This window comes from Aulostomus chinensis, chromosome 2, assembly GCF_037954235.1.
Source record: "Aulostomus chinensis isolate RoL2024-O1b breed Wild chromosome 2, RoL_Achi_v1.0, whole genome shotgun sequence".
Lineage (NCBI taxonomy): Eukaryota > Metazoa > Chordata > Actinopteri > Syngnathiformes > Aulostomidae > Aulostomus > Aulostomus chinensis.
Genome location: NC_141321.1, coordinates 26,566,373 through 26,592,808, shown reverse-complemented (window position 1 = coordinate 26,592,808; position 26,436 = coordinate 26,566,373). Strand labels below are relative to the sequence as shown.

At 41.6% G+C, this 26,436-nt stretch overlaps 1 protein-coding gene and 1 long non-coding RNA gene across 4 annotated transcripts in view; both read left to right on the top strand.

Annotated features, from left to right (window-relative positions):
• Positions 1-4,045: 4,045 nt before the first annotated feature.
• Positions 4,046-15,304, top strand: LOC147269605 (uncharacterized). The gene is made up of 3 exons (XR_015111485.1): positions 4,046-4,239; positions 8,666-8,747; positions 15,177-15,304. It is a non-coding gene; the product is annotated as an uncharacterized LOC147269605 (long non-coding RNA).
• A 3,428-nt stretch (positions 15,305-18,732) lies between these two features.
• The window catches only part of mdga1 (MAM domain containing glycosylphosphatidylinositol anchor 1), a 166,245-nt gene continuing 158,541 nt past the window's right edge, over positions 18,733-26,436 (top strand). For 2 of the 3 annotated variants that reach the window (XM_086187760.1, XM_086187742.1), the window contains exons 1-2: positions 18,733-19,283; positions 20,369-20,458. In XM_086187760.1, the coding sequence (XP_086043886.1) occupies positions 20,392-20,458 (67 nt within the window). In that variant the 5' untranslated portion in view covers positions 18,733-19,283; positions 20,369-20,391. Of the gene's footprint in view, positions 19,284-20,169; positions 20,247-20,368; positions 20,459-26,436 lie in introns of those variants that run through there. The other variant, XM_086187750.1, reaches the window with a different exon arrangement.

The window sequence follows — 26,436 nt, the reverse complement described above, 5'->3', positions numbered from 1 at the left end:
GAACCGAAGCAAATCAAAACTGTTCAAAAAAAAAAGCTGAATGCTGAATGCTTTCCAAAATTGAAAAATGAAAAAAACAAACAAACAGGAGAATGATTCTGCGCCAGGATATGACCTTGTAAGTTAGGAGCCATCTTGGTGGAAGAACCGCTGCAATACAGGTTTAGAAAAAAGGAGCTCAATGATTTACGGCAATGAGTAATTGGTTACCTTCAAACATTCATTTCAAAAGAATATTATTACATACATTTCAACATTATCATCATTTGTCTGTAACGGAGGGGCGTGGATCAGAAGAAGAGACGCTGTCTTGCACCCGAAGGGTCGCTGGTTCCATCCTCACTTCCCCCGGTGACCAAGTCCAAGTATTCTTGAGCGAGATACTGAACCCTGAATTGCTCCTGATGGCCCTGCAACGGACTGGTGACCCATCCAGGGTGAGCCCTGCCTCTTGCCTCATGTCAGCTGGGATAGCCCCCCCCCCCCCCCAGCTGTATAGAAAATGGCTGGATGGATGGATGTCTGTAACAAGTGTGGCTACTACAAGTACGATTGTAATGCCTGGATCAGGTTGATTTCTTCACTCTTGGATAACAATTTTCTTTGGGAAAATGTTCATTGGAGGCAACCTGAATGCTGTGGAACAGTCAGGAGTGTTTTCTTGTGTAACTCAACAACAACTTCAGTGTGTCTGTCCACCACAAACTAGTCTATCAAAGAATGACGTCATTTCATCGTCACATATGAAAAAGTTACGAACAAAACCTGCAAAAAATAAAGCACTGATTGCTTGTGAACATATCTTAGATACATTTTCAGCTCCTCACTCTGTTCTGGACGACTCACTCTCACTTGTTGTCTTTCCTCTGTGTTTCTGGTACATGCTTGACAAACCTCTCTCTCTGTTGGGACTCTTCCCATAAGACTGACTAATAAGAATCTTAGCCTGTCAGAGGAAAAAAACAAGCTCTTATTGTGGATGTACATTGATGCACACAAGTAAGCCCTCGGGTCACATTACAGCTGTTTCGTGGTTGCCGGTTGTAGCGTTCCCCCTCAGCGCTGGACGAATTCCAAATAGGCTGTTATCTATTAACCATTCAGGCCCAAAAGAGTGGGAATGGGTCTCAAGTTTACAAATCATCACTTTCTTTAAATAATTGCCAGCCATTTTTTGAATTTTTTTTCTGCCTAAAACGACTCCTTAGGATGTTTCGTCTCCAGTTTTTTGTGTTTTCTGAAAAACTTGAAACAGTGACTTAGACCATTATTTTAAGAAGGCGCCGAAATGTAAGAACAGTGTCAATTATTGCCCCACTGACATTTTCACTGACATTTCCAACGAGGCGTACTAGTAAAATAAAAGTCTTAAAATTATATTTTTACTCTGTCTGAAGATAGAAGACAGTTTAGAATTAAATTGAACAGCACATAAACTTGCATATTTATGCGCACGCACGCACGCACGCACGCACACACACACACTCACACACAGATCAAGAACCCTTCAGCTTGACCTATAAGGCATTATTGCCAGCAATTCTCTCTCACACACACATCAATGAATAGACAGCCTCAGAGTCCCAAGAAGTGAGTGTGTGTGTGTGTGTGTGTGTGTGTTCATGTACCACAAGCTTGAATTTTCTCAGTATAATTATGAGTATGTTAATTGAATCTACTCTTCGTGAGTATGCCTGCATCCATACTATTATTATGCTGTACATCATTTGATCCAAATAGCAGACAGTGTTCTGACTAAATGGTTAATCCCTTCAGCTGTACTTGTGAATCATCATGATTGCATTTGTACTTCTCACAAATGTGTTTTCTATCAATAAACACTTAACTTACAAAGGCGCTTGATAAATGCAGGAAGGTAAAAAGTACTGATATTTGATATGTAGTGCTTTGGAAGTAGAAAATACCATGAAAAGATAGGATTCAAGTGGTTTATGTATGTATTCAAGTACAGTACTTGATCAAAATGTACTTCATTATATTCAAACACAGGATGGAAACTTACATTGTGCAAAGAAATTGTTAGCATGACATGAACCAATATAATGGCACACATTCTCAATCTGTCACGCTGCACCATGCCAGGAAAACAGGTTTGTCCAGGATGAAAAAGAGGGCTACTGAGACATGTCCAAGCCCTCCCTTTTATTTATTTATGTATTTACAAAAATGATGAAATATCATTGATATCATATATGTAAGAAACATAGTGTTTGTTGTGTAGGACCCAAACCCTGCGTCGCCTCTGACATTCTTTGATGTTGTTATTGAGTTTTACTATAGCTAATCGCACAATACAGGTGTTGTCATTTACATATTTTTCTATTTCTGTTATCAGCTTTCTGCACACGTATTCAACAATGATTGAGCTCCATACATAATAATGCTCCAGGAATTACTCAGCCTGGCTGAGCAGGTAAGATTTATGACCCTCCATTATTGCCAAAGAGCATAATAATGTGCTTCACCGCAGATTACATTGTGGAATATTTGGGATGTCCCTTTGCTCAGTGTCTCTGATATGGACAGAGAGAGCGAGCGAGCGAGCGAGCGAGAGAAGGCTGTATAGATCAAAGTCAGAGATGAAAAGTGTATGTGGGAAAGGCAGGGGAGCAACAGAAGGAGAGAGAGAAGTCATTTAAAATAGTTTGTTTTACAATTTTAACATAGTTATCCTAATCTTAAGTATTCAAAAACCATTATTTTCACCTGCGAATGTCATTTAAAGAAGTTGTTATCAGTAAATACCTTTAAATGATAGAGAAAATAACGATTAAAAGTTTTCAAAGCAACAACCCTAACCACTGCTTAAAGCTTTACATTGTTGAACCAGACGTTTTTTTTCCCCACTGGCCTTGTTTCTACGGTACCGGCATGTAAGGTCTCATGGTTGTGATGTGTTTGACAATTAATTAAAGCAAACTTCAGAATGATTTAGTTTCAAATCAATTCTGTGCTAAAACAAAAACAAAAAAATGTAGTGGAAATTCAATAAAACAACAACAACAAAAAAAAACCCTCCACACAGAGATCGGATCAACCGTGAGAACCACCTCTGTTCTCCTCATTAACTTCCCTTTGCTTTGCTTCTTCATGAGTTGTCACATTGCTATAATTGCACAGGGAAATCCACAAGCACGCATTCAGATTAGGTCACATTATTATTAGAATTACGAGTCCGTAATTTCCTCAGCAATATTGCTGGTGAATTTAAGATCCAGTTAAGTTCATTAAAACTCAGGGTGAATAAAGGAGCATGAGAAGGTGAAGTGGGTGGGAAAGGGCGGCAAGGAAAAGCTCTGCTCATGTCTAGAAGTCCCAACAACATATCCGTCAGACCCCTCCTACCTCGCTCGCGATTCCATTACCCAGCCAGCAACGATAACGTTTCCTAATGAAACCCAACACCATCGCATCGGAAATCATGCAACCAGGCGCAGACGGAAACTTAAATTCAATGTACCAGTGCTGTGTTGTTTCTTAATTGTTGGAATATTATATCTACGGCAACAGGCACTAACAGTTTGGGAAGATCTTTAGTGTGTGTGTGTGTGTGTGTGTGTGTGTGTGTGTGTGTGTGTGTGTGTGTGAGACTGCGTGGGGAGGAGGTGGGAAAAGCAAATTTCTTTACCCAGTGCGATCCGTGGTATTGAACAACCTGATCCAGGTTGGGTTTCATAGAGGTATATCACTGGCATTTATGTGTGGGTGGGTGTGAGAGAGACAGAGAGCTGTTTTTCTCCAGCAAACTAAAAACTTCACTAAAATGATGATCTTACTTTCAATAGCTTCTTATTTGAAATATTATAAACTAGAAGGGCACTCTCCTCCGCTGAGTCCTCTAATGTAATCAGACCCTATCCATAACTGTCTGGCTACAACCCAAGCCTGCTATATCAGCTAACAAATCCATTTTTTTTTTCATGAGAATGAACGACGTGGCTGATCACCTCCAGTTTGGAGGGTTCAACTGCAGTCAGGGGTTGCCATGGCGATGCTAACTGCTGTGTCGCTACTGAGTGGGATGAGAACAACGAATTAATCAAATGCTGTTGCCGTATATTGGAATTACCCTTTAAAGCAAGTCATGTTGTGAGAGACAGGACATTCTGCTGAGCGCTGTGCTATAAATTATTTGCACTTTTGAAACACGATTTCAAGTGGAACACCTGATTGTGGATATGCGAGTGGGAGAGGAACAGAAATGTGATTTGACAGGAGGTGAAAGGATTTTTTTGTCGTGCTCTTCTTTCATGCAGATTGAACTCATGACCATGTGTTTAGGTGTCATAAGGCAGTTACTGAGGGCTTGGGTTACATTTTTTCTTCTCAGATTTGTGTGAAAAACACTCTAAAGTCGTTTCTTTGTGGGGCCGACAGCCAGCGCAAACGTCAAACAGACTATGTGGCGATCACACTGGGGGCTTCCCCATAGTACCGCAGTCACCTTAGCAGCTGTTTTTGTGCTTGTGAAGAGGGAGCAGATGTTGAAACGCAGTTTGCTATTTTGACATCTATAATTCTGTACAGGCAAGTTGAGAGAGCAATATGCTCTCACATATTGTGAGAACAAAAGGAACATTATGAGTGTTGGTATGCAAACGTCGGGTACAACAGCATCTGCTCACCGTACCGACAATTCATGCGCCGACTGGTGCAAAATAGCATCACTATCTCTCCCACAATCTCTTTTTTGAAGTTGATCTGTTTTACTGATCAGCAAATAAATGCAATTTAAAGTTTAGGACATTTTAGGTCTTTTTTTTGTTGTTGTTGTTGTTTGTTGTTTTTGCCAAGCCTCTTTGCTTCCTGCCTAATTAAGCCAAACTATCTTCCAGGAGCCAATTCACAGTAGAATACTGCAGCTGGAACTGAACAAGTGTTAAACACTGGTTCAGAGCTGACGTCAATACTTCTCAATCTCTTTAAATGCAGATTGAATGTTGCTCCCATCAGTAGCTGTCTGTTAGTTAAAGCAGAGCACTGAAGTTTGACCACCGTCAGCTGTTTGGCACCAGCTGTCGTTTTTCATGCTCACTATCATTGTGCAGCAGATTGTCTTTTGTTTTTCTAATTATAATTTATATATTCCATTTATTCTGTGTTTTTGTTGGTAGCGCCAGCCAGAATTTAGTCCAACAACCTTTTTAAGGTCAGTCTCTTATGTTGATAGATGAATAAGCAGGCGACATTCCTTAAACTTGCGAGCTTCAATTAAGCCCACCGAGCTGAGCATGGAGAGGAAACAGCAATCAAAACAACCCTGCACAAAATCAAAATCATCCGTATTGCTCACCACAAGTAAAGGGACATGTCATTTGTAAACAAGACCAATATTCAAAAACACAAATGATCCATCAGCAAGTAAGACCTCAGATATCTATTTTTTAATAGCTTTGTTCAACAAAAACAAAAAAAGACATTAACAAAAACTCCTCGGTCAACTTGAGTCCAGACTTCCAAAGATGTCTGTCTGCTAGACGGTTTCCACTGGCAACATCCCTGGCATTTACAAGACTGCCCAGCTTAGCGTTTTCAAACCCAGCAACACTGAGTTTGAGTGAGAAAGTTCACCTGCTGTTTGAGCGAATGGTGGCACCATGCATATCTTTTAATTTATTTTCTGAACATCTTCCTCCTCCATCTTTGAGACAACATGCTGTGACGGTTTGACTGTATTTTTCCATCACTAACAACATAGGAACTACCTTTATCCCCCTGACGCAGTTAATCATCAAATGAAATTTTTTGTTAAACTGTACTATTGGGCCATGTTGTAATATTCTGAGCTGTGTGCATACATTAAAAGCTTATTGAATGTGAATAAACAATCAAACAAACAAACAAACAAAACCCCGCTGTATTCTTCCCACTCTTATAACGCTGAGCGCAAGTCTTGACACAAGGACCGTCTTCCTCCCAATCCTCAGGTGTTCATGATGGGCAGAAAAATGTTAACCTGACATGTCAGAGAGTTTGTTACAAAAAACCTTCAGAGAAGGAAAACAACATTCAATAAATACTCAGCAGGTGATTGGACGAAGCATCATTCTCTTCGCATTTATCACCCTAAATACAACCAATCACGCCATCAAAATCCCATAGAAGCTGAGGAGAGAAAACCTCTTTTCCACGGAGAAGAGTCTTCCGAGGCGTTCTTTGCTCCTCTTGTCCGGTTTCCAGGTCAGTCGTCACACCTATGACCACACGTCTACCACCTTAAGTTTGGTTGGTCAAGTTTTTTTGCTGATATGTTAAGCAAACACATACTCTCAGCTATTTTGCCAACTCATATCGCCTTTCTAGTGGGAAATATGTTTTCTACTCATGTGCTAACCTGCAGTTCTTCCTAGAACTGAAAACACTTGCTGCTATGTGCTAATTAGCCGTGGGACAATGTTATGGTGGAACAGCTGGCACGCAGACTTACTTTACTTTGACACAAGGTTTTAATGTTAATTACTTTTTGATATAGCTTGTCTTATTATTGGCAAATCATTTATTTAGAATACATATTTTCATTTTTGAGTTTCATACACGTACAGAAGTACCTGTACTTTTTTTTGTCAATGAAACGTATATTAAAAGATACAGCAGAAAAAAATATATTTAAAGAGTACGAAACAGAAAATATAGAGGCCACAGGAGGTCTGTGACAACATGTGAGATCTAAATTGCAGGTTTGAGACTGTCAGTTAATGGAAAAGATTTAGCAAATTTGTCAACGCATAAACTCACTCCAACAGGAAGACTAACTACAAGTAATTCCTCAGAGCTGCAGATCAACGTGCTTGTATACTCACGTGTTTGTTTCCTCAGTAATTGTGAAGCATGGATCTGATTCCTGCTTTTCAACAGCCTTTCATTCATTGATTGTTTGCATCTCAAGTCAATCACATGTACGAGTTTTTCCAAATTAAACACTGTATGTGGTTATTATTCCCTTCGGAAGTGACTAAAGCTGCTGCTAGAATGTGGGCGCAACACTGTTCACATCATTTACAGGTCAGACAGAGAAATAGTACGTCTATTAATGGAGACAACAACCCTCTCAAAGCACCACCAGCTCCCCCTGGATCCATCTCCCTTCTCTACAACCCTAAATTGGGAAAGAGATGTCACACTGTGATTGCTATTGGAAATTAAGACACTCCGTCGATTCTCATCACTCTCCCATAGCTGATCAACGACAGAATGTGAAGGTCTCATCTGACGCTTGCTTATTTAGTGTAGCACTCAATTAACAGATACTAGCAGTCTCCTGGGTTGTTTCAGACAAGCTGCATTCATCTGACGTCTAAGTGTCTGTCTTCTCTCCCTCCTCTCCTGTCTAGTTATCGGCTCTGTCTGCTTTGTTTCAAATACTTGTACACACTGTACTAACACTTTTATCATGCGGTATTATTGTCTAGAGAGGATTTATTTTTTTCTTATGGAGAAAGTAAGAAACTTTCCTTTTCGCTGATGACACACTGATACTCTCAGAGGTACAGAATCATAAAATAAGTCAACCGATCGCATTCATTATTATAAAGGTGATCAAGCCCAAGAAACATTAAGACATAAATTACATGGGTTCATTCTGCCAAGTACATTTTGCCTCAAGTTATGAAAAACTTGCTTGTTGTCATGGTAAGTATGCACTACTACTACTCAAAAGAATAAACAGTTACAAAGTATTTTACAGAATGAAACGTGTGAATGTTGTATTTGGGAGCAGGTCCATTTGACAGCATAAAATGGCCTTTTTACTTCCTCCAAGGAGCTAATGATTTCAGCCGTGTTTGTCTGTTGATTCCCCTTTAATTTGGTCAGAAATGCTTCTCAGATGATGTTGCTGTAGCCAGACGGCCAATTGTGACATTTCAGCCTAAGATGCAAAACTCTAGTAATTGGATCCACATAGTAGGATCTTTCTCAATCGTCAAACTTTTGATGAGAGTCCTGCCCGAAGACATCTATGAGCTAAATTTAAGGTGTAGTGCGTCCTAATGTTAATAGAAAGAAATCTTGGTGTAACATAAATCATTAGATTCCATCAAAAATTGCACTAAGGTTGTGTTTTTGTAGTATACAACAGTATAATCTACGGGGTGTGTGTTCTCTAGTGCTGCCTTTGTCTTGGCGGAGGTAAACACTCTTTTTAGAGGGCTTCTAGTTTCTGTTGTCTCTTCCTCATATTTGTCTGTCCTCCCATCTTTGGTGCTGGTCTGCACGTCTATGTTAACGTTGGCCTGATTCTCTGGCCGAGCCTCTCACCTGCTGTACCTGCACACCTCCACCGTGGCAACCCATCATCTCCTATATTCCACGGGATATCTCTGGCTCTGCACTCCCTCCTCATCAGATAATTGTCTCAGACAGTGTGGTAGATCCAGCCTCAGGCTACTGAAACTCTGAGTTTGCTTCGAGTATTTTTATTTGTGACTAATGCCATGTTTCCTTGTGTCAAAGATCAGTCCCTGCTGGCCTTGTTTCACAACAGCTGTCTGCACACTCTCACACCAGCCCACTGCTCTCGCTTTGCATTGTCCTGCTCGTTCTTACCTGTTTGCCCCTCCAGTTACAACCACTTTGAGTTTGTTCATTGATAGAATTTGTCTGACTTCTTTCCTGCCTTTATGTCCTGCTTCTTGGTTGTTAACAGAGACGGGAGATGGCCTTTCGGCTGAACCCTGAATGCAGGAGTAATCCAGACATGACATCAAAGCAAAGATGACTTTATCAAGGTCTGTTTGAGAATTTAACAACAACAACAACTCTTTGCAATGCTCTTAAGTCTGAAAAAGCACAATTATACTACCATGGAAAATTGTAAATCCAAATGAACTCAAAGGAAAAAAAATTCAGGTAATAATCCCAGGAATTTACCTCTATATTTCAAGATGGTGACTTGATCTCTGAATTGCCAAAAAAATGCGCTTTGAGCCTGAAAATCAGGTTTATCTATCTTCCCCAAAAATGCAAATGCAAACAATTAATTTGGCATAACCGATCTAGAGCTAGTGCTGTGTAATCTCTACAATATTGCCTTACTTGTTGGCTAGCAAAGCAATGATCAGCCACTTCAGGAATGCTTGTGAAGAACTGTATATTCTATGTAGCCTTTGTAGGCCAAATAAATTCATAAAAAAGCTGTTTCAGTGAAGACATTCATGACTAACAGCCAGTGTGGGCAAACTGCCAGTTGCAGCTATCCAGCCTATCTGGGAGATAACCTGCCTTTCAGTGATGTAATTGACTGTGAGGATGACTATCGCAAGGATGCCATTGACTTGACTACCGTCAATAGAGGCATTTTGCAGAAAGTATCCTCTAGTAACCAAAACACACACACACACACATCCACACACACACACACACACACACACACACACACACACACACACACACACACACACACACACACACACAGGGAGTGAGACAGAGAGAGAGAGAGAGAGAGAGAGAGTGATAACCACAGCACATCTTAGAGATGGGAATGCAGAGACCTAGACAGACCCTTTGTGGCAAATCATTATCTATTAATGGCCAAGACTGATTCACACGCAGCATTTGATGTAGAGGCAGTCACGCCGCTTAGGGGGCATAGCTTCTCAGGCTGTGACTGAGGTGATAAAGCTAGTGGTTTATCTGTGAGGTCAAAAGATGAGGACAAGCATGACTCTCTGCTGATGATTTTCTGTGCGCATTCTGCTTTGTGGACACTCTTCTTTTTAGCTAGCTTATCTGGAGATCTGCTGGCTGGCTGGTCAGACTCTCTATGAGAATGTGTGAATGGCGGCGTTGCACTGTGATAGATGGATAGACCAATGCATAGCTAATCACAGGAATAGGGCTGTCTTCTTTCTCCTCCACATACGATGCTCGTTGCTATGCAGGATGCAAAGAGCTGACCCTTTACATGCCACCAAACAAAGATTAGCCCCTTAGGGGCTCCCCCTCTCCAATTTACTGCCTTTCCTCTCCCCTCTCCCCCTCTTGCAGGCCTATATAGGGATAGCAAGCATTAGAGTGGACCTGTAATTGAAAGGGAGTAGAGAGTTTTGACTGCCTGTTTGTAGTTAGGAAACAAGGGCAGAGTGAGAGGGCATCAGAGCCGAGGCAGGAGTAAGAGCATGGACCAACAGAGAAATGACTGTTTCTGTAGCACTGGCTCCTCTGGTGTCAGTGTTAGGAGGGAACCCATTAAAGGAGCTGAGGCCACTGTGGTTTCTTTAATATTTTATCTGGACAAAAGCAGACATGATTTATATGTCAGAGAATCCCTTATAAAAATCTTTTATTTAGCAAGCAGCAGTGTTGAACCAGTCCTCTACCTCGTCTGATTGGTTTGGTTTGGAGAGTTTTTAAGAGTGTGTTGTCTTTGTCATGGTGACTCACCTAATTTCCTACATTTAAAATTCACATGATCGAATGGGAAATAGAGGACACATCACTGTTAACTCCTGCCTAATAAACCCACACCGTCATGTCTGCATCGCTTTCAAGGAGTTTTCAGTGAATTACATTAATTTCCTGAAGACTTACTCAAGTGGAGCGACCCTGTGGGTGATGAAGTGGACACACTGAGGTTCAGTTTAAGGCCTGTGTCCTCTCTGGCATCAGCAGCTGTCACAGTAGAGTATCTGTCTGCCTCATAATGAAGGGTTACAAATTTGAGTACCCTCCATGCCATGACAGGTCTGTACAATTAAAGCGCATACTTGAATAAAAGCTTATTGTAGAGCTACTCTATTATGCAATACCTTAACACCTTATCCATGAAATGCAGTGCAATTAATTTTGTTTAGGCAATAAACAGTTGGTCCTTGGTAGTCCTGCTCTAGAGATATGAATCCTAATATTACAGAAAGATCTCTGTGTAACTATAATGAGCCGCACTATTTTTGAACCTTATGTGGTTTGATATTAACAGAAACCTCTGTGCCTCGGAGCATAAATAGCTTTTCGGTGTGATCTATATCCATCAGACTGAGAAGGCTAATTATGTTGGAGCGACTTTCAAGCTTCCCATAACATTTAAAATACGGGCGGGAAAGGCTTCTATATTGGGAAACTCATCAAATAAATAACTAAAAATTGATGAGATCTTAAATGAAGCGGTATTTCCTAAGAATGCAATGACACACACAGACACACACACAGACACACACACAGACACACACACACAAATAAACACAAACATAAACTCCATCTATGAGGTGTCTCACTGCCGGATTTACTGGTCAACTGGAGCGGCTAAAAAGCACCCCAAGAAACAAATCAAAGGAAGAAATTAGTCCTAGAATAGCAGAAAATACAGTCCTGGAATGGGAAAAGATATTTATCGCCACTTGTGAGTTTGGAGCAATCTGAGCTGGCAAATTGCCTCCTTCTAATAAAAACTCAAATTTGGAAAGAGTCAAGGAGAGAGTAAGGAGAAAAAGATAGATTACAGTTGGTCCTATGGTACTGCTGAAGTAATGATAGTGTTTGCCCGTAGCCAAACACACAGAGAGAGCGTGTGCGTTAGCAGCAAAGAGAGGATAATAGCACTGAGAATTATTAGACAGATCCTTCGTCAATGCTTTAGCCTTATTACACCCCGCAGGGGGTGGAGGGAAGGAGGGAAAGTGCTTTAAACAAGTAATACTGCATTACACGCATTACACGGTGGCAGTAATTACTTATACCACTCAAACCAAAGCCTTAAGACAGCAAAAACCAAGCTGTGCACCCATTTTCGTCTCTCTCCTCCTTTGATGATTTTTACTTTCTGTCTCTTTCCTTCCTTACCCTTCTCTTCTTCCTTTTCCTGAATGCTGTCTTCCCCTCTCCTCTCCCTTTTCTTTCCCTCTTTTCTCACCTATTCTCTCTGTCTCTCTCCTCCCTTCCTTATCGGAATGACGGCGGCTGCCTGGGTAATGAGGATCAGTGTTGTTTTAAACATGAAATGGTGAGGGGGGCCCGGCGGGGCGGAATCAATAAGAGCCATTACCTCTCCTCTCTAATGATGCAGCCACCTCCTCCTCTCGTCTCTGCACACACCAACCCTTGTCTCGGCCCATTTCTACACGCTATCCGATATCGGATGGGAGGAGGTTATGAATTATCGAATCCCAAGGGCAATGTGCCTTGCCGCCAATTACCCAGTGAAAAATGACCCTTTCTTGGACATGTGTGTACGTCTTTGCGTGGAGATGTGTGTGAATGGGGTGGTTAAAGAGGTTGAATTGGACCAGCTGGTGTCACAGGCATGAACAGCTATATATCCTCTGTCTGTCCTAAACACCAACTCACACACTTCAACATGGCTGTGCACTGTGATCAGTTATGAACATCTGAATCTCCTTTTCTTTGCTCTGTTTTTTTGGAGTCTAAGTGCTGAGGATTAGCCATCACCTGGAGGCAAGCACAGGGTCTCTGATGGTACAGCACAGTGGGGAAAGCCTTGTTGCTGGTGATTCATGTGATGGTTACATCATAACTTTGGCATAATACAACATAATGTCAGGCAACCAACATTATACATCCAAAAGAAGGGCGACGCATTGTTCACATCAGTTATTTGTCATCAGATGATATTTCTATAAAGCCAACTCTGCCATTCATTCTATGAATTTAGCTGTCCTTCAAAGCCTCAACATGAGTAAAAAAAAAAAAGAAAAGATAATGGTCAAAATTTTCCACCATTTTTAAAAATTGACAAAGCGAGAAAAAAAAAATCCAATTGAATGAAGAGGATGATGATCTGGAAGAGGTTATTGTGAGATTAAAAGTACAAAATAGGCTGCCTCCAAACTATATACTCAGGAGACAATTACACAGTTGTAATTCATGTCAAATGCCAACATTTAGAGCTGTTGAGTTATGAAAATATTGCATCATTTATTTAGTCAGTGAAGTTGTGAAGGCCGTGCAGGATCGCTAACAAGCGCGGTCTTAGTCTTCATATTGTTTGGTAAAAGAACAATGAGGAATTTTAGCATTGGGAGTGATGGTTCAAAGATTTGCCAGTGGATATAATTTGGGGTTGGATTTGGGCCAATCTGATTCAGTATCAGTTTTGGTGCTAATATTGATGTGTTTCACGTAGCAGATATCAGACTGATGTTACCGATCTAGTTCCATGATCTTGTGTGGCAGGGCTTAAGCGCTTAGACCACAGTCTTGCTTGTATAACTACAGAACACAGTTTTGCCCCAAGCTACATGGTGAATGAGGTCGTTATAGTGCAGCTCCAAAAGATAAGAGCTCTGATTCTGTTGTGATTTGGTGTGTGTACTGAATAGGAGAGGAATTATCTGAAAAGCTGCAATAGGATAAGGAAGGGGGGCAAACATGGAGGTGTGTAACAAGGCTAACCTTGACAAACTGATGACTTAATGCGTTACACAGGTTGATGTTTGTTCACTAGTTAACAAACTGACTATGTCAGTGCTCTCAAGGTTGTGAGAGACTGCTCTGGAGCTCTCAGTAGGCAAACCCATCAGACGCCATGAGATTGGACAGTGTAGCCTCGCTCGTGGCCAGCACCCAGGGGGGCGGCCTGGCTGCAAACAAATCATGGTGCTGATATGCTGCTGAGGTTTCTAAACTTTTTGCCACATGTGGAGTTAATGAAGTTGAGATGTCGACCTCTCTACCTGCCGAGGGAGCTTACAGGGATTGTGAGTGTTGCAGTTTCCACACCCCTGAGTGTGAATGTAAAGAAACCTCTGACTGAACTCTGCAAGTCATCAGTGAGCAACTCGCAGCCCACCCAGATGCAGTCTTCGTCACTGCAAGGGATTCCAACCAGGAAAATCTTAGTTCTGTAATGACAAGTTTCTAACTGTATGAGGATTTTGCAACAGGGTTCAATAATACAAGCAATTTCATTTACACAATTTCAAAATCTACAAAGTTATTTCCCTGCTCCACATCTTAAGATGTCCATCTTCAAAGTCTTGAAAACTGTAAAGAAGTTGCCATAGCAATATACACGCCTACACCTGATTTTGTGAGACGTCTGCTTAACCTGCAGTTCAAATTAATTGCAATGGATTACACACAGTTTTAATGCATTTTTCTCTAAGCTATATTTATTACAAATATCACAAAAGGGTTGACCATCTGGACAGGAACTATACAAACTGAAGCTTTGCAACCGCTGACCCATGAGACCCATGTACTTCCTGAGGGCCCTTCAGGTGCAGAAATTGAGCCGTTGCACCTGCTACCTCCACTGTAAACATGTCGGTGTAGCAGGAATGGAAAAACTGTGCTCCTGGACCACCTTCATCCATCTGAAGTCAGCTGTTGGTCTTAAATGTCTCCAAGGGATTTTGAATACTCTCAACACTTTGCATCCACTCTTGCTTGTCTGTGTATTGATGTGTTGAGTTGTCAAGTGGAGATGCCTTTTACTACTATTTAATAAAGACACACACACACACACACACACACACACACACACACTCTGACACACACTCTGACACACACACACACACACACACATTCTGTACAGGAATATATTGTAGACAGACAATGAAATTATTGCTGGTCTCAAGTGTATCTTTTCTGCCCATTTAGCTGCTTCTGTGTGGAAAGTGCTTGGTGTTGATGTACAGCACTTTGAGCTCTGATTGAATTACACTGATGGGAACATCAATTAGAGAGCTTGGTTTCAGAAAAGTTTTTAACCAGCTCCTCAGATCACATTACAGCCTGCAGTGCAAAAGCTAATAATAATAATAATAATAATAATAATAATAATAATAATAATAATAATAATAATAATAATAATAATTCCTTGTTAATAAAACTTATAGTTGGTGCAGTTGTTTATGTTACTATTTTCTTTTCTGCCAGAGGACTTGTCAAGATGCTGGGAGCGCCTCTCTCTTCTCCACCTGCACCCCCCCCCCCCCCCCCCAACCACCACCACCACCATTGGAGGGAATGTGATCACCGGCGCTTGTTGGGCTGTCTGTTAGCATGATAGCTGCTGATGGATTTTGATGAAATTTAATAAGATACTAAAACTTGGATTGAAGAACCATTGATTAGATTTGGGATTTGATCCAGAACCTGATCTGGGTGGTGTGATGTTGTATTACCTTGGCATAGGTATGTGCTCCCTGAGTGCCCTCTAGTTCATCTAGGTGTCTAACTCTCCCTGTCACTTTCTGCAGGTATTTCAGCCTCAGGACTTGAAGAGTCTGGGAGTCTGGGATTGCAGCCACTTACTTCATCCATGTCCCTCCTTAAAATCCACTGGTACTACTTCTATTATTATTTTACAGTAAATCTCTGTGTAAAGCACACATTGTGGTATGGTGTCTTTCTTCCTGCTCTCTCTCTCTCTCTCTCTCTCTCGCTCACTCTCTCTCTCTTGCTTTCTTTTTTTAATGTTAAAAGTCAGATTTTCTTTACCACTGTTGCCAAGTGCTTGCTCTTGGGGGAATATTGGGTCTCTATAAATAATATTGTAAAGAGTTTGGTCTAGACCTGTTCAATATGAAAAGTGCCCTGAGATCACTTCTTTTATGATTTGGTGCTATATAAATAAAATTGACTTGACTTTTGTGTGTTGTGGGGTGAATGCGTGTTTGTCTGTGTGTGTGTGTGTGTGTGTGTGTGTGTGTGTGTGTGTGTGTGTGTGTGTGTGTGTGTGTGTGTGTGTGTGTGTGTGTGTGTGGCTGCCACCCAAGGTTGTTCCTACACCATGTTGTCTTTTGAGATTCATTGCTTTAAGCAGCGATGATGCTATCTCAGCAAGACATGCCAAGACTGCTGGCTGTAACCCAAGATGAGGGGCAAAATATAAAGGAAAGAAAGGAAAAGAAAGAGACTGACACTTGAAACAGATTCCATCATTTTGGTTACTCAGAATTAAAGACCGAATTGAGTTAGGAGCTTTTTACTGAGGGTCTAATGTCTGCTTAGTAATGCCAGAATACTCTAAAGTTCCAATAATGTTATCAATATATACCAAGTTGTTTTAAAAGTTCGCTCTTCAAAATTGTAGTTCCAAAAGATCGTTATGTTACAGCTAAAAAGAACACATTTTTTTCAATGCTTCATTCGTCTCGTTTTGTGAAACAGACAGGAACAAAGTTGTTCATTTCTTTTATGGCAGACACCATCAACATTATTGCAGCCGTATTATGAGAGGCCCTGCCCCTTAATCCTGTAAGTGTTAACTCAAAGTTTTGCCATCATACAAGTAACTCTTATACATGACCAGTGTGCTAATGCTCAGTACAGTAACACAGGCTCCTTTGATGTTCAGAATCACAGGCTTCGGCTGCCTGCAGAAGTTGCAGATTTCAGAACTGTTACTGGTTCTAAATTCTTGCAGACAAACCAGAAAAATGCTGAAAGCACAAGAGTAAAAGTAATGTCCACTGCCTCATCTGCCCATGTGCACACAGATGTGTTTGAGTGTGTGCACTCGTTCACACTGAGCTAATTAAGAACAGAATCAATTGCAAACAGCAACTACAGCAGCAGGAAGTGAATGCAGGAGACTTTTTTTTTTATTTTTTATTAAGCAGAGACCTTTACATAACCCCTGTGGACCTGATGCAACATATCTAAGACCTGCAGTGTCCATGGCATCGGAGGTGTCGTTTATTGATTTTTTTTTAAACTACTTGATGAACGGAAGGGTAAAGGTAAGTTGTTTTACATTGCAGCCATGGGTCTGAGCTTTTTTGTGGTTATTTCAGGCTTCTATCTGCTACAGAAATGGGTGTATAGAGGTTTTAGCGGATGCTGGAAATTCTCTCAAGCTCTTCGGAAATCTCCTGGTTTTAGGAGGTTATTCATAAAAACGACAGGTGTTTTTAGATCAAAATTTGTAAAAACAACAACAACAAAAAACTGGCCTCCTTATTTCTTGTTACAGCACACATTCACACAAGTTTATCAACAAATCAAGTTGATTACATCAGTATCACCCCCCCCCCCCCCCCCCCAGGCATGCAGAGACGAGTCCTTCAAACAGTAACTTCAGATCCTCCTGCCTCATCAACACCTTTTTCCACCCACATAACCTGGGTCCCTGAACCTTTTATGGAAGCCCTCACCCTCCTCTGAATGTACCCTCACCTCTCTGAAGGGTGAGCCTGCACCTCACCCCGCCGCCTTTTGTCCTCCCCTGGTAACACTGCCACTGATGCCCTCTGGCCTCCCTCATAAAAGACATTTCTTCGTTAATGCTGGATATAAAACCTTCTTCTTGAAACCCTCAGAATCCCCCTGGAGATAAAGATGAATACATTTGATGATAATGAAACAAATACAATACAATATATCAGATTTTCTGTCTGAGTTCAGAGGAACATGTCTTTGGGATTTACATTCTGTGCTGAGATAGGAACTTAAAAGGATTCCAAACACATTTGTTTTATAAAAACTTTCTGATCAACCCCTTAATGTGAAATTGTAGAATTCGCCCACACAGTACTTTAAGCAGACCAAGGCACACATTAACCTGACAGATATTCATCTGCAAAAATCATCAAGGTTAAAATGTGGATTTACTGTCTTTGTCACACTGAATTACTTGAATAAGGAGTCACCCAACAAATGAATTGGGAGAAAATGGAAAGTGGGCAGTTTCAAGGACTCTGTCACATACATTTGTGAGATCAAGATGCTTTCATTTCCACTTCCTAGTATAAAGAAATAAATATTGCGTCAACACAATCATCAAACGAACATGAGGAGTCAGTTTAAATAAAACAGCAGTCTAATTGTAAGGGAGAGGATGAGAAAATACATGTTAGGCTGCTGTATTGTGCTAATGAAGGCAATGAAATATTCCTTCTATTCAGGGATAGATTGTGTTTCCTCTGAAAACAAAACAAAACAAAACAAACCAAAACCAAAAAAAAAAACCTGTGTGATATTTCAAATGTCTGTAAAATTCCATCAAGTTGAACGCAGAATCATTGCTCTCTGATGAGCCAGCGTTTATTTTAGAGAGGGCATCGGTACAGGAGCTCCTCACGTTGGACCGCATCACGTTAAACGCGCTAAAATACTCTCGCGTACACGAATCCACAGTGGTGGTGATCGGCTAAAACGCGCCCCCTCGCGGCCATACTGAGAGGCGAAAACCGGGGCGCAGGATGGCAGAATGGTGTGTGTGTATGAGGGCTTTAAAAATCTATGTGTGTGTGTGTGAGGTGGTGGTGGTGGTGGTGGGGGGGGGGGGGGGTGGATTTGTGTGTGTATGATAGAGCGTGCAGGGTCTTTTGCAACAGTTAGTCTATCTTTGCTGTCATAAATAATTGGTCTACGGGGAGGGGGGTGGTTGTTATGGGCTCCTCCATTAGACTTAAAAACTTTCGGAGAAGCTTTTCACTTGTAATTGGCACCAACGATTGGTGGCATCGCAGCTGGCGAATTCCCCCAGAAGAATTGACAACAGAGAAAAAAGAGCGAAAACCTCTGCTGCCCCCTTGGCCCTCAAATACATTCAGCAGCACCCAAATGGGTTAAACCCTTTTTCAAAAGTGTGTGTGTGTGTGGGGGGGGGGCTACATTGAAGCGACGCTGTTCTTTTTGACAACCTGTTCAGTGTGGAGCAGCGAGGCTTGGCTTGAGCGAATCTATAAGCCTCTGTACTCCCTCCCCTCCTTCAATCCATCTCTCTCTCTCTCTCTCTCTCTCTCTCTCTCTCTCTCTCTCTCTCTCTCTCTTCACAGACAGAGGGGGTCGTTCTCAGTCTGCGCACATACTCCACTTGGCCAGCATCACTTGGAGTCCACAGACACAGCGCTGATTGAACGAGCGGAGGGGAGCTAATTTTCAGAGCGCATGATTGTGTTTCAGGGGGCTTCACCAGACTGTCACCGGCCAGAGGCAGTGAGACCGACACTAAAACCATCATCAATGCCTTAAAGAGTTGATGAATACTCCACTAAAGGAGAGACGGACTGTTCTCCCAAATTAACCTTGGTTGAGTTTTTCTAAAGGGAAGTGATTTTATTTTATTTATTTATTTTTATTTTTTTTTGCAGAGGGGACCCGAAAGATTCCGCTGTCCGCGCGTCTGTGCGTAAATTAAAAAAAAAAAAAAAAAGTTTAAGGAGATTATTTGAGAAAGAGTTGTGAAGCTGGCACCGGGCACCGTGATTTAGGATTTATAAGTATTCAACACATTTGTGGAGAGAAAAGGAGGCGGGTTGATCAGACGGAGAGCGGTGGAATTCTCTCTGCGGAGCCGGGAGGAGTGCGCGCAGCGCTGGGTAGCAGACAGACTCAAAGGACGGCAACTCAGAGACAAGGTAGACATTTCATCCCCTCACAGGGACCAGTTGTTTGCTTTTTGTCAGGGTTGTGGGATTTTTTTCCCCCCTTTTACTTCACATCCCATCTGCACATTTCAAAGACTACATTCTTGAACATTTTCATAGAGAATCAAAGTTGATTACTCTGGTTCCAATTATTACGCTCAGTCGGTGACACTCAACTTTTGAGTCTACCTGCCCGTTGTTCTTTGATTTGGTACAATCCCGCGTCATTCTGCCGGAACAAAGACGCACAGACTGAAAGTTTCGTGCATCCTGATGTGAATCCTCGAACCTCACAAGCATCGAATAATGAAACTTTGATCTCGGCGCGCTAATGCAACCTGTCAATGTCACCGATACAGAGTCCTTATGGAAATGCGAGGGCAGACGGAGGGGAGTCACATCCAGGCACTTTCACCTGCCCCCCGCCACAGGTTCTACAAAGTAATGTTGTATTCAAACAGGATGCCACACATGGAGGATTTTTTTTATTGTTTGGAACAGAAGCCCTCAACTGGTTCTAGGAGCGCAGTTACTGATCTGGTTTACAGGCGGTGTGTGTGCATGTGTAGGTTTTTTTTTTTAGGGGGGGAGGTCTTAAATGCATGACCCCACGTGTTGTAGTTAATCCTTCACGAATACTTGAGTAAAATCCTTAGTTTTGACTATATTCAGCTGCTCCCCCCGTGCCTCAGTGAGGACAGTGGAAGTTAGTCACGCTAAACTGCAGACAACTACAATCCTATCAATCTCTGATTCCCTAACACACAACCCTGCCTGTAAGCTTTCTTTAATCCACGATTTGTGATTGAATTACCCGCCCTTTAAGTTGAATAACACAGTGCAGCAGGGGCTCAATTGTTCTGTAATATTATTTTCACGGCTTAAGAGGTTGGATGAGACATGGCTGAACATCAAAAAGAATAAAAACAATTGAATCCCACAGAAAGGCTGAAAGTACCTATTCTTCCTTTTGATAACAATCACTCTGCTGTCTTCTCTCTTTTGTCACTCAAATTTGCAGGCTGTTCCACTCGGTGTGTGTCTGGTTTTCACCTTTTGTGTGTCTTCTTTCATAGGTTATGAAGGAACTGAGCTGAACATGGAGCTTCTCTGGATTTTGTTATTTTCTAGTGTCTATCCTCTTGCCCGGGGCCAAGGAGTTTATGGTAAGGACATGATATTTACAAATGTATTGCTGTCGATGCTTTCTTCATTAGTGCTGCTTGACTGTGCTCCTCTGCAACAGCCAAGTTCATTTGTTCAATTATTAGTCCATAACTTTAATTAAGAGTTTCTCCCTGCCACATATTGTCTATTAGGAGACACTATAATAAGTGTTAAAGTACTACCAGAATGGCTTCAGGGAGACAAACAGCAAATTAAATTGAAGGGGAGATATTACCTCTAGAAGTCACAGAGGAAGGCTGGAAAATCATCCAGGGGAAGCCCACCGACAATCTAATACTCTTTCCAGTCTGGCATAGATATTTACAATGAAACTTCAAATTATATTAAAAGAAATATACGGGTTTGTGTAGAACGGCTTCACGTTAAATCAACCAATTTAGAATGGATGCAAACACATGGGTTGTTTTACCGTTAAGATCTGAGGCAACGTTTGCCTGCTTCTCCCATTAAGACCTGATGCCACTTTAGCTTCATTTTTGATTAAAAACATTTACTGAACAGTTGGGAGGAGCCAAGTTATTTTCCATGTAAGGTACATGTGCATGTTATTTTTTTCTGTGTTTTGATTTAATGTTCCTGTTTCTCTGCAGAGGCTGAGAAATGGGGGTTTTGGTAGACATGAATGATTCTGTCAATTTTTTTCAGAAAACCCTCAGGTTTAAGGAGGTTATTTTCAAAAATGCTGTAGGTGTCACCCGTTTTTTTTTTTTTTTATAACGTCTAAATGGGCTTGTAACTGAATTTGGGGGTTGGGGTGGGGTGGGGTCATGTTTAGCTACTGCATGTGTGCTACACTTACTGAAACAAATGCCTACTTGGAGGCAACAGGTTCTTAAATGAAGAGGAGTCTGGCAGAGCTCTGAGAGACGAGTCCCTTGCTTGTCACTGTGCTTTTGAGGATAAGACTGAGATTTGTCCCCTCTTAAGACTGTCTCACTGTACTACAGAGGCTCGGTTTGTTCTGCTGCAGGCGCCTGGCCAGCTATGCATTCTGTCCCTGTGGGCTAAGCGGACACACAATCTGTCAGCTTTGATACTTTGATTTTGATGTTTGAAGGTATGTGGCAGCCATTGAAAACAAGGTCTGTTTAGTCATAGTAGCAGAGAGTGCTGTTGTCATAAGCAATCCTGCATCCTGCCTGCACTCACACAAAGACAGTCTGTCATTCGCTGGCCCATGTAGATGTGCTTGCTCACTAATCTGGTTTGTACCGCTCGTGCACTTAATACTGCTGCAGAAGTATCAGTTTTAGTGTAAACCAAAACCAGTAGTCAGCTCTGGAATCTTTATTTAGCATATAATATGATCTGTAGCATGGTACAGTTACCTTACACGTGCAGACAGTGTTTGTGTTCTGTGACAACGTCTTATTATTTTTTACCCACATTCAAGTTTTTATTTGAAACAACAAACTCATACTGACAATGTGTCTCTTTGACTTTAAGCAGCGTCGCTTATCTGAGATTTTTGTACTCACAGGTGTCAGCGCTAAGGTTATAGCTTTGTTTCCAGCACACATGAGGGGACATTTTGTAATGTCACACTTTAAGTGTTCGTCGATGTTTTTGTTTTCAGTCACTTTTCTCCTCAGATGACTTTACTGATCCAGATACTCTGTCATGCCAAATTTGCCCTTATTTGTTCTTCTATTTATTTTTTTGAACAACTGAATGGAACATTTTTATTTTTCAAAAACAATTTCTGTCTCATGAGCTCTGTCACAAATATGCGGCGGGTCGAGCACTCTCAGCGGCGGAGTTTGCAAATTTGAGTGCGTTCAGTGTCAGAAAAAAAGAGATTCATTTCTTCCTTCTTATATGTGACTGCAGACTTTCCCTCCTGTAGTTGCCAAGGGAGAAAGAAAAGTCCAAAAACTTTGTGACACTGGCCAGCATTCATAGGCCGCAGACTCCCCGGTGACGTGTGATGGTGGTGCTCAGCTGTGTGCACCTGCGTCACAACTGTTTCATGTCGGTAAATCATGATCACTAAAAAGACTCATTCAGGAATAAAGAATCATTTCAAAATCTGCACAATTGGGGTAAACAACACGAGGAGCGAAGATTGGGAAAGGAGCCAACGAGTTTGGCACGCTCGCTCGCTGTGCACGCAGATATGCATAAAATGGTTCCCCCTCACTTTGGAATTGTTTAGCACTTGCGCTAGCAGACAGATGCGACTCAGTGTCCATCGGGAGCCGAACTGTGTAAGCGTGCCTGATTGATGTCAGCGCTTTGGACGGCTGTGAGGTTCATTTACTGTTGCCTTCTCTGGGGTGTGTTTGGATGCGTACGTTTTGTCAGCTCATGCCTGCGATTTGTGCGTGCGCGCACGCGTGTGTGAAGGTGTCTATGCTTATAAGTAGGCATGTGTGATTATGTGCTGAGTGCGTGAGCCTGCAAACCTGTGAGGTTATGTGTTTGTGTGTGAATGGGATGTGTTTGCAGACACACTTTTCTTCCACTGCAACAGTCTGCTGGCTCAGCAGGGACTAAAGGATCAGACACTCTTGCAGCACTGTCGTATTGATTGTACTTCTGTGAATTTTGATAGGTTGTCACAAAGCTTGTAACACCTGTCTGTCAAATAGCAATTGGCCAGACAGGTGTACCAAGGAAATGCTTTGCTGTAATATGAATAAAAAGAAAATCTGCCCACCTTTACACTGCAAGTGGCAACGAGTCTATTAATGTATTTTTATAATATGTGGTTTTATTTGGGGTCTGCCTCTCCACTGATAATAAACATCCCTTCATACATACATAAGTATTCACAACTTCCATTTAATCTGGATATACTATAATCCCAGGCATTACAAGTGGGATGTGACATTCACACACGCCAACTCTCCACATTCTTCAGGATTAGGGGAGGTTAACAAAACTTCAAGACACTCTTGCAGGATGTGACTTTTCATGTGAAAGCCTCAACGTGAAAACAGACTACCAGAAATGTGTCTCTCCATCTTTGTGCTGCAGTACAGTCAGGGAAGCAACACAAGGGCACCAAATTATTGATCGCTTGACAAAGTCACACAAAACCATTTGCTGTTACTGTAGATGGAATTCTGACTCCATTAGCCTGCAATATGATGCTTCATTATGTGCTTGCCAACAGGAAACGTAATGAACTAAAATCAATGATTTTGTTTAACTGTTGGTTTTTTGATTTCGGTTTTAGATTCTCACAGCAGCTGCAGAAGAGTTGAGGCCTTGCCACCGGCCATAGAACAAAGCACTACAAGTGATTCAGAGAGTGAAAAAGTTTAATATGCCTAAACACAAATTTAACATCACTTTGAAGATGTTGCCCAAGGAAGAATGAAAGACTTGGTTGCTAGTTTTTGTTTGCAATCTGTGTGTGTGTGTGTGTGTGCGTGTTTGCGTGTGTACGTGTGTTTGCAGATGAACCCCACAACTTTCCAGCATCATCTTAATGTAGAGCTTCACTCCCTGCACTTCATTAGCTTCTCATGGCACGTGGGTTGAATGCCAGTGACCTAGAAAGACATCATTCCAGGTTTACTGGCCCGGCCACTGGCTCCCCTGTGACTTTAACTCTTCGTGTCCCCACATCAGCACTTTTTTGTTTGCATCTCTTTTATGTCTATTGCCGCTGAGTTTGTTTGGGATGCTGAATATTGCCCTTTTCTAATAAGCATCCATAATTTATCGGTGGCTCTGAGGCAATGGAGCAGGGGAGGGGAGGGGGGAGATGGTGATAGGAAGAGACTAAAGCTAGAGATGATGGTAATCTTTTACCTCCCACAATCTGACACCTCTTACAGTATATAACTCGTCTGCTTCAGTATGCATCCTGTACATGAATGTCATCAGTATTGTCAGAGATTGTCAAGTGACCTTTCTTTTTGTACAACTTTTATTGAAAGTCTTTGGGATGTAATTACTGGTGCTCAAACTGTTTTTTTGTGTGTGTGTGTTTTTTTTAAATATATGGACGGAGTTACAGATCAATCATCCAGAGGAAGAAGGTTACTGTTCAGACAGAAGAATTTTGAGGTTTTTGTTTTCAACAAATTCACTCATCAGAGGAGGATGGGCGGGTGTCTGCCTGCTCATCCTCTACTTTGACTCTCTTTCATTTCTTCTCCTGTCCCTCCCTCTCTCTGGTCTGTCTCCACTCATCTCTGTCAGTCTCTCTGATGCTATCCCTTCTGCTAAAATTTTTAGTGCACATGGTGCTTTAATTAAGTTGTTTATTCTGAGACATGACATTGCTAGGAGCAATGTCATGTCATCTTGCTTCCGTTTTCCTCTCATGCTAACTAGGTTCATTGTGTAGCCGTTCTGCCATTGTTGCCTTAATATTTTAAGGGTCATACCTTGAACACACACTGGATGTAACCTCCTTGTTTGGGTGCTTACTCAGCTACTTCCTTTACCACTTCTTTGCCCTTGATCCTCTCTCTTCCTCTTCTTTCCTATTTTTTCTGTGAAGCTGACGGGATATTAAAGCTGGACAACATTTCTATTAACCTACAGGTCAGCAGCAGAGCCACAGGACTATGGCTGAAGTGATATGTAGACGGTGGTTTACACTAGCCTTGCTACCTGGGGTTAACAGGATAAGAGCGGTCTGATGACATCTTGGGAGGTCTGATTTATCACCTTTTCTACTACCAGTTACACTCTGAACCCACGGTGGGCACAAGGCAGAAGCTGAAGGTGGGCAGTCTGGCACACTGGAGCTTATCCTTAGAAAGCATGTCTAGAAATGTCATATGTAATTTTCATGTGTGCATGTGCTCACACTACGATGTAAGCTGCCTATATTTTCAGTTTATGTAGGGGACAGAAGACTAACCAGACAACAAAACGATCTTAAGAACATTTTTTTTTTTTGCACAAATGTTAAGTAGACAGAGATGAAGATAAAAAATGAGGACACAAAGGACAAAGGTCTACCCAGTTTCTTCAATGAGGCAAGCACTATTCAATGTGTAAAATAAGAAGCGAGGAGCTAAAAAAATATGGTGGATGACACCGACTACATTTACATGAAAAGCAATTTTCAGAAATAAACCTAAGCGAATGAGACACCATGTTATGGCATTTCCTGAACCTGATTCAGGTCACAGCTGAAGGAAGCAATTAAGATACATGCAATATTCCTATAGCAGTCACAGTATTGAAGGATGTTTCTGTATTATATGAAGTTTTACCAACATGCAGCGACATATATGGCTGTCAAATCTCTTAACAATGTATGCTGCATCTTCTGGCGCGTGTTGCAAACTCGACTCAGAGCACAGACAGACTGAAATGATTTCAGGTCAAATTCAGGAAGGAAACTCCAAAGTAGAGCATCGGGATGTCTGTGTTTGTGCATCTTCAGCCATTGATCGAAGCATGTAAATGGGAATATGATTGTGATTTTCTATAAGCAACTTGTATTTATTAATTGGAATTTTATCTACAGAAGGAGGTTGTTGCAGATTATGTAAAAGTAATCACATTAATTTTGGTGACATTTATTTACCTCCTCTGTCTTCTGCTACCTCCTCTGTCCCACTTACTATTAAATTCCTTTTCTAGTCTGCACTTTAACCACTCCTGCATTATGTAGACATAAATATGACAGACTGTTTGAGATGAATTATTTACATCCCAAATGTTAGGTTAGAAGAAATCAAAGATTGAAGTTTGACAAGGAGTGAAATCACTGCAGGCACCTTCAGAATGATTAGCTCTTTGCTTTTGTATCTGTATCCATCCTTCCGTGGTTCGACCTGTCTGTTGAATGACGCTGTTATTTTGCATGTAGATCACAGCCACAAACAATCACACACCTTTTGACATGTGCACTCAGGAATGCGTGTGCACAAACATGCTCGCTGCATTTACATTTTGCTGAACCTGCAGTTCGTTATGTTACCCACTGTCATCTCTGTGTACCTGGGTATAAGACAGTGGCACGGACGCACGCACGCACGCA